The 8,226-nt window shown below is 62.7% G+C and overlaps 1 protein-coding gene across 1 annotated transcript; it reads left to right on the top strand.

Annotated features, from left to right (window-relative positions):
- The first annotated feature begins 2,471 nt into the window (after nt 1-2,471).
- On the top strand, nt 2,472-6,452 carry MCRIP1 (MAPK regulated corepressor interacting protein 1). Its single transcript, XM_055334540.1, has 5 exons — nt 2,472-3,077; nt 4,545-4,600; nt 4,705-4,823; nt 5,346-5,447; nt 5,597-6,452. Exons 2-5 carry the CDS (start codon nt 4,593-4,595, stop codon nt 5,659-5,661), a joined length of 294 nt encoding a protein of 97 aa, XP_055190515.1. The 5' UTR covers nt 2,472-3,077; nt 4,545-4,592; the 3' UTR covers nt 5,662-6,452.
- Nucleotides 6,453-8,226: the final 1,774 nt, after the last annotated feature.

Below are 8,226 nucleotides of genomic sequence, written 5' to 3'. Positions count from 1 at the left end.
TGGTTCCCCTGCAAGAGCAAGGTACAAAACTTATCCATTGGGGGAGACTCCCTCCTCGTCTCTGAGCAGGGCCATGTTGATGCCAAGGGGGCCTGCCAGCGGGTGTGGGAGAGGCCGTTGGCAGGCTCTTGGGTGCTCAGGTCGGCTGAGGTGTCTGAGCCTGGTCCTGACTGCCGTGGCCCTGGAGGCTCAGAGGCTGGCAGCCACTTGGGGCTCAGACCCTGCTTTGTTGGGTGGCAGCTGGTGGCACTGCAGCCTTTTCACATGTCCTGGGCGTCCGTGGGCCTCCAGGTCCTTGTGAAGGGGCTGACGCCGCATCCGGTGCACCCAGCACTGTCCTGGACTGTGCGTCATAGTCAGCAATGGCCCTGCCACTCCCAGAATCGCCCAGTTACACGGTGTGCTCTTTCTGTGATCGTCCTGTCTGTTGTCAAGCAGGAGAGCCTAGCGCGCATCCTTGGGGACTGCTTTGGCTTAGATGAGTACTGTGAGGCCCAGAGGGGGAAGGGGCTTCCCTGGAGGCAGCAGAGCAAGGGACGGATGATCTCCAGCCACAGAATCGTTTTGGACCTTGCTGTGTGCCCAGCACATAGCCACTGGCTGCCGTGAGCCCCGTGGAGTGCGCAGTGGGGGGCAGCGTGTGGCTCCCTGTGGTGATGGCAGCGGGCAGAGGGGGCTGTGTGTCGGAGACTGTGCTTGGGGGTGGGCTGGAGCCCAGCAGAGACACCTGAAGAAATAGACTGGGCCACACTGGGGGCTCCATGGCAGCACAGGGCCCAGGGCGTGCAGGCGGGGGATTCTTTGGGGAGGGGTGTCAGGACCGGAGTCGGGGAGAGTGGTGCAGGAGACCGTGCTGCCGTACGGGGTGGTAGCTGGGTGAGGGGAGGCTGCGAATGGGAAGAGGTAGCCCGAGAGCACGTTGGCGGCTCTAGGAAGGATGGCCCTGGGCTTGCCAAGGGTGGGATCGTGGGCCAGGGGAGACCATCGTTGTGTCATTAGATCTGAGACACCAGGAACTGAGCTGCCTCTCACATCACTGTCACCCGAACCCGTAGGACACTGGCAAACGTCAACGTACTGGCAATTGCCAGGTGTGGTGATACTTCAAAACCGTTAAAGTGGAAAAAGTATCTTGGAGTTGATGGGACTAAGTGGATACAGTAAGATTTTAAGCTCCAGAGCTGAAAAAAATAACTTTTTGAAAAGATTTGTTTATCTGTGGGAGAGAGAGGGCGTGCCCAGGAGCATGAGCAGAGGGGAGAGGGAGAGGGAGAAGTAGAGTCCCCCCCCCCCCCCCCAAGCAGGGAGTTCCACCCACGATCATGGCCTGAGCTGAAGGCAGACGGAGCCACACGGGCGCCCCCAGAGCTGGGAAGTAGTTGCGCTTCGTAGTCCTTGTGAGCAGAAGAGGGAAGACAGATGAGAGGGACGGAGGGGGTCTCTGGCCTGGGCATCCGGCCGGCAGCCCCTGCCCCCTGCGCACCGGGCCTTCGTCCTCCTGGACTTGAGGCTCCGTGGTCCTCGTGGCGTGGCCTGTCTTGCTAGGGGTCCTTGGCCACTGGCCCCAGTGCTCTGGTCACCTGGCCCCTCCACACCTGCCTCTTCCATGGCCGTGGTCAGCCTGGCCTCCGGCCTCCCTTCAGAGCTGCTCCTCCCCACGGCAGCCTCGCTGACCACCCACTTCCTCCCCGTGTTCCATGGAGACCGTTCATGCTGAGCAGGTTTGTCACGCTGGTCCAGTGGTCGCTTAGGTCCAGGTTGTGCTTGACTCCAGCTGTTCCCTTAGATGGGTCCCTGCCGACCTGAGCCTCTGTGGCTCGGCCTCTGCTGGGGCTGCTCCCAGCCTGCTCCTGGCCCCAGGCTTCCATCCTCTGTCCTTTTGGGTCACTTCTTTTTGCTCAGCCTCAGTGCTAGGATTTGCCTGCTCTTGTGTGGTTCATGTTCCCAGCGGTGTCAACTTCAGTGGCGGGAGTGGGCCCGACATAGGCTACCTTCTCTGGTGGCTCTTCCTTTAGGTGCTCATGAGTGACGCCTCTCTGGCCGCTCTTGTGTGCCTCCCAGTGGCCTCATGGCCCCTGTGTCAGACACGTACCCGGGACTAGAATGGTTTATCAGGGTGTGCGTGATTATTCGTATATATTTTTTAAGATTTTAGGGGCTCCCTGGGTGGCTCAGCAGTTTAGTGCCTGCCTTTGGGCATGATCCTGGGGTCCCTGGGTCAGGTCCCGCGTCGGGCTCCCTGCATGGAGCCTGCTTCTGCCTCTGCCTGTGTTTTTGTCTCTCTTTTTCTGTGTCTTACATGAATAAATAAAATCTTTTTTTTTTATTTTTTATTTTTTTTAATTTTTATTTTATTTTTTTTTAATTTTTATTTATTTATGATAGTCACACACAGAGAGAGAGAGAGAGACAGAGGCAGAGACACAGGCAGAGGGAGAAGCAGGCTCCATGCACCGGGAGCCCGACGTGGGATTCGATCCCGGGTCTCCAGGATAGTGCCCTGGGCCAAAGGCAGGCGCCAAACCGCTGTGCCACCCAGGGATCCCAAATCTTTTTTTTTTTTTTTAATATGTTATTTATTTACTGATGAGAGACACAGAGAGCGAGGCACAGACACAGGCAGAGGGAGAACCAGGCTTCACGCAGGGAGCCCGACGTGGGACTCCATCCCGGGTCTCCAGTATGACGCCCTGGGCTGAAGGCGGCGCTAAGCTGCTGAGCCACCTGGGCTGCCCCTAAAATGTCATTTTATTTGTTCTTCTGGCCCCCAGGCTCTGAGAACCCACTGAATGTATGACCCCGGGCAAAGGTTCTTCCTTCCTAGTTCAGTTTATCCAGGGTACCAGAAACCTCCCTAACTGAAGTAGGACGTCCGTACGGGCGGGCCTCTGGTGGCAGAGGCCCAGGCCTGGGACAGGGAGCACATGTCATGCTGCTGCTTTAGTCAGGAACTGGGGCAGCTGGGCTGGGTCCTCCAGGTGGGGCCTAAGTGCTCCGGTCACAGGTACACCTGCGCAGGTCTGCTGCCCTGGGGCCAGTCCAGATGAGGCCTTCGGTCTGCAGAGACAGAGGAGCAGGTGAGGTGTCCAGAGACCCCCACTGTGGCAGGTGTGTGCAGGCAGGGTGGCGGGAGCTGAGAGGGTGAGCACCTGGGTTAGCCTGAGAGGGTGCGTAGGGGACCCTGAGATGAGGGCCCCGGGCCCATGAAGGCCGGGGTCCCCAGGGGCTGTGATGGGGGGGGGGCGTGCAGGCTGCCCTGCAGGGAGAGGCCTGAAGCGTGGCAGGGGAGGCACGAAGGGCAGGTGCCCTGCAGCCGGGGCCTCCCAGGTTGAGGGGGATAAGCTGGGAGAGGGGCAGGAGATGACGAGGGCCCAGCTGAGGGCAGGCAGGGGCTGGCCTGTCCTCCTGGAGCTTCCCGCCTTGTACCGCTAAGGACAGCCCGAGTATCTCAGGGTGTCCTCGGCCAGAGCGGGCCTTTTCTCTGCTCTGGTGTTCGGGGGGCTGGCTCCTGGGAAAGAGGACCATGGGCAGCGAGACCCCGGAGTCCGGGAAAGAAGTCACTTTGCGAGGGGCAGGGTGGGCTCGGGGTCCCCTGTGTCCTCCTGGAAGCTGGCCTTATGCTCGGTCGCCCTTGTTTGGAACTTGGCTTGTGTTTACCTGTGCAGGTATTCAAACGCTGGATCATTTATGAGACGACCGAGCAAAGCAGGGAGCAAGTACCCCCAGCGCCCCATCTTTCCGGGCCTCTGGGAAGGTCTGCAGCTACATGCTGTGGGCTGTGTGGGGCCCCAGGGCCCCCAAGTACCTAGGGGCACCCTGTCCTGGGGCCGGCCTGGAACAGGCTGCTCCCTGGCCGTGTGCTGTTCTCAGCCAGAGGGGGCACGTCTAGCTGGCTAGGGTGACACTGAGCCTGAAGATACCCCCCCACCCCGGGGCTAAAACCTGAGCTGAGGGAGGCTGTGAACGGGCAGCAACCCCGAGCTCTCTGTCCCTGGGTCAGGCCTTCCCCCAGCCCCCCATCGTGCTGGGGCCCCGAGCCCCGGAGGCTGCACGTGCCCTGCATCCCCTGTGCCCTGGCCTCTGCCGGGCTCCTCACCCAGATGCATGTCCCTGTTTTGCGGGTGGGAACCAGGCTCAGCGGAAACAGGGCGCCGGCCCTGCGGCAGGAAGGCAGAGTTAGGGTCCTGGGGTCGCCGAGCCCTTCCTGATGGGTGTTCTGTCCCCTGGAAAGGGGGCCCCAGGGCACTGCTGCTGGCGCCACCAGGCTGCCAACCGCGGGGGAAGGACTCCCCGGCGGCAGGGGTCCCAGCCCAGGGGTGCTGGGGACTCGGCTGCTCCGAGTGGACTGCAGGTTGCTGGCCCCCGGCCTCATGGGGTTGTGTCTGCCTGGCTTGTGGCCTCCTCCGGAGGGGTCCTTGGTAGGCCACGATCCCGGAGCAGTTTGTTGGGAGCTTGAGGGAGGAAGTAGACGGCCCATGCCTCCCCGCCCCGCAGCCCCCGTGGAGACAGTGACTGTCCCGCTCCCGGCCCACCTTCCCTTTCAGAGGCCGAGGGGACCCGGCAGTGCAGCGCAAGGACCAGACGCCCCCGCGATGACCAGGTGGGTCTCGGGCAGTGGCGCGGCCTCCCCCAGGGGAGGGGAGGGGAGGGGCGGGGGTGGGCCCCGCTGCCCCCAGCCCGCCCTCATGTGCCGGGCGCCCCCAGTTCCCCTGTCTCCAGAGTCGTCTACAACGGCAAGAGGAACAGTAGCCCCCGGTCTCCCCCCAGCAGCACCGAGATCTTCACCCCGGCCCATGAGGAGAATGTGCGCTTCATTTACGAAGGTACATGGGGAGCTCCCCAGAGCCCTCCTCCTCTGCACCCCGCCTTCAGAGCCGGGGGGCCGGGTCCACGGGGACTTGCCTGGTGAGAGACTGGTGCTGCCAGTGGGGGCAGGCAGCCCCTCGGGGGAGGAGCATGGGAGCCGGGCAGGTCTGCAGGGGCAGGAGCCGCGTGCAGGACGGGCAGGTAGGGGCAGCCGTGTGTCGTGACCATGTGCCAGGAGCCAGGGGCTGGGGGAGGGGGAAAGGTACGGAGCCTGAGTGGAGGATCTGGAGGATCGAGAGCCCATGGGCCCCGGTCACAGTACAGACGCGCGCGGGCCCCCTAGGAGCCGGGATGTGCATAGGGAGGGGAGAGGGGTGCTCTGAGGACAGCCCCACGTCGGGAGCAGGCCAGCGGGGGGCTGCAGGCTGCGAGGTGGGGGGCGGGAGGAGGGCCGGGGAGGGGTGCGGGGCTGACTGCTTGGACCTGGCCCGCTATGCAGCCATTTGGGGGCTCTGATGCCACCTTGTTGCTTCTGGCAGCCTGGCAGGGCGTGGAGCGAGATCTGCGGAGCCAGATGTCAGGCAGCGAGCGGGGCCTGGTGGAGGAGTACGTGGAGAAGGTCCCTAACCCCAGTCTGAAGAGTGAGTGGAGGAGCGGACCTAGCAGGGAGCGGCCTGGCCAGGGGCAGTGCTGGGGGGTGGGCAGGAAGGCCCCTCTACTTGGGAGGTGGTCTGGGGCACAGGCCCCGCCTCCCGTCTGTGCCCCCACTGACCACTCTGTCCCCCCACAGCCTTCAAGCCCATCGACCTGAGTGACCTGAAGCGCCGGAACACGCCGGACGCCAAGAAGTCCTGAAGGGCACTGGGGTCCCTCCCCTGGCCTCTGGGAGACCGGGTGCCGCCTCATGGTGGTCTCCTGTGGGCCCAGCTCCCGGGAAGGGGGGGGGGTGTGCGCCCGCGGGGCTGTCAACCCCAGGACCAGGAGGGGCATGGTCGGTGGCCAGGGCTTGCCCTTCCTCCCCAAGCCCCCTCCTTTCTTCTCAGGGGCCGTCAGGCTGCCCCTGTCCCTGCCAGCCCCGGCTCTCCCCTTGGTTGTGTCTAGAGCTACGTGCTCTGCCCCCACCCCAGGGCCTTGACCCTGACTCCCCTCTGCTTCCCATCACCTTCCACCGCCCCTCCCCCACAGCTATTCCAAGGTCAGGAGGGCAATGAGGGCTCTCTGCTGTCCCCCAGGCTGGTGGGCCTAGGCTCGTCCGTAAGGTGGCCCTTCTCACACTCCCTGTGTCCCCCCCACCCTCTGCTGCTTTTCCATCCCGGACACATTGGGGAGCGTCTAATTCTTCACCCTGCTGTCCAGCCTGGCCCGTTCTCCCCTGCATCAGCTTCAGGATGGCAGCAGCTCTCCGGGCCTGCGATGCCACCGAGCACCCCCCTCCACGAGGGTCCTGGGTAGCCAGGCCTACCCCTGTGCTGTGTGCGGCCCCGTGGCCCTGGCAGTCTCTTTGGACAGGAGCATGGGGCTGATCCTGGCCCCGAACTACGTGCCAGGGTGGTCACCAGGGTCCCCTGTTGTTCTTGTGCCCTCCAAAAGCCAAGTGTCTGTGACTGGAGCCCAAGGGCCAGTGAATAAAGGCGGGTGGCACTGGATTGGCCCCTTGGTCTGTCAGGCCCCCGTCCCAGCAGCCCACTCAGGGCTGGACGTCCAGGGTCGTGCTCCAGGCCGCCGAACCCAGAAATTCCATCTGGTCCCTGGGTTCCTCTAGGGGGTGCTCAAGCCTCTGGGGGGGGGCACTGGGAGGCAGAGGGTGGGGGGTTTCTGGAGGAGGGAGACTGAGGCAGCCTTCCTGTGTTCTTCAAGGGACCAGCTCCCTCTGGTTGGGGGCCCTGGACCTACACACTGGCCCCGGGGGAAGGATGGCCGCTGGGCCCCGAGAGAGACCCAGGCGCACTTGACCTTCAGACCTGGAAAGCCCCACTAGGCCAGGCCCAGATAGCCAAACTGGAATTTATTTTGGGAACACCCTTTCCTGGAAGAGTATTCTGAGGCCCTACAGGTGACTCCAGGAGGTGTCTTCTTCAGCGTGGGGGGGTGCTCCCCAGGGACAGGGCGCAGGAAGGACAGGTCATGTAATAAACAGCTGCCTGGGCTCGCTGCCAGTGGGCGCTGGCTGGTGCCGGGCCCTGAGCCAAGTCTCTAACCACGTGGCCTTGTTTGCTCCCCGGGGACTTGTGGGGTGTTTTGCTGAGGGGTTGGGATGCCCACAGCTCCCCTCCTTGGCCTCTTGTGCGACGTGATAGCTGTGGGCCTGTACCCCCTGCGGACCACAGGGGACCCCGCAGAGGCTTGTCACTCAGCGTCCCTGCCAACCTAGCTGCTTTGGGAGGCGGAGGCCCTCAGGCTGTGGTCTTTGTGCCAAGAACACCTTGGAGGTGGGAATGTGCTTAGGAGTCCACGCGCTAGGAGGGCGCAGCCCCGCTGGGGCAGGGGCAGGGAGGCATGCTGCGGGGTGTGCAGCCGTCCCTGACGGGGGGAGGGGGGTCACTCGGTGTGGCCCTAAAGGGGGTCGTGGGGACCAGGGGCCGGCGTGGGTGGAGGGGGAGGTGGGGCACAGGTGGTGGGAGGGCGGAGGGCCCGCCTCTCTGAGGGGCACGAGCTGTCTGGGCTGAGGGCAGCCCCAGCTGCTCCCTGTCCAGGGTGTGGGGGGGCCCTCACCAGGCCTGGGGCTGCGTGGCACCGCCGCAGACTCCGCCTCGGGTGCAGGGAGGGTGGGAGCATCCGTTTGGCCCTCGGTTTACTCTGCACATGAGCACATCACTTCCCATCACTGTTGACAACTCCGTGGGGCAAGTTCTAACCACCCTACGTCTGCAAGTGAAATGGTGACCTCCTTTCAGAGACGGGTCCTACTCAGATTTTTAGGCTTTTAATTTTGTTTTGTTTAGATTTTACTTATTAATGAGAGAGATAGCGAGGCAGAGACACAGCAGAGGGAGAAGCAGGCTCCCTGCGGGGAGGCCGATGCGGGGCTTGATCCCAGGACCCCGGGGTCATGACCTGAGCTGAAGGCAGGTGCTCAGCCGCTGAGCCAGCTGGCGTCCCTGGACTTTTAATTTTATCAGTTTTAATTCAGTAAATACTGAACACGTGCTCTGAGCATGTTTATGTGTATTGAGCGTGAACAGCAGTCCCCAAATACCTGCTCCCAAGTCCGTATTCTCTTGACACCTAAACCTGTGGGTTATGGCCCCGAGGCGGGAAGGCCGGGCGTAGCCGTGTCCACTGCCCACGTGCCCCGTCTATGCATTGAAGGGCCCTTGGCTGCTTCAAGATGGAGTTTCCCAAATTCCAGGTTTGACTGGTCACATCCTGGCAAACGGCTTCTCTGTCCCCTGCGTTTCTTAATTTTATTTATTTATTCAT

This window comes from Nyctereutes procyonoides, unplaced genomic scaffold (assembly GCF_905146905.1).
Source record: "Nyctereutes procyonoides isolate TBG_1078 unplaced genomic scaffold, NYPRO_anot_genome, whole genome shotgun sequence".
In the NCBI taxonomy this organism is placed as follows: domain Eukaryota; kingdom Metazoa; phylum Chordata; class Mammalia; order Carnivora; family Canidae; genus Nyctereutes; species Nyctereutes procyonoides.
This window is presented reverse-complemented; position numbering and strand designations above follow the sequence as displayed.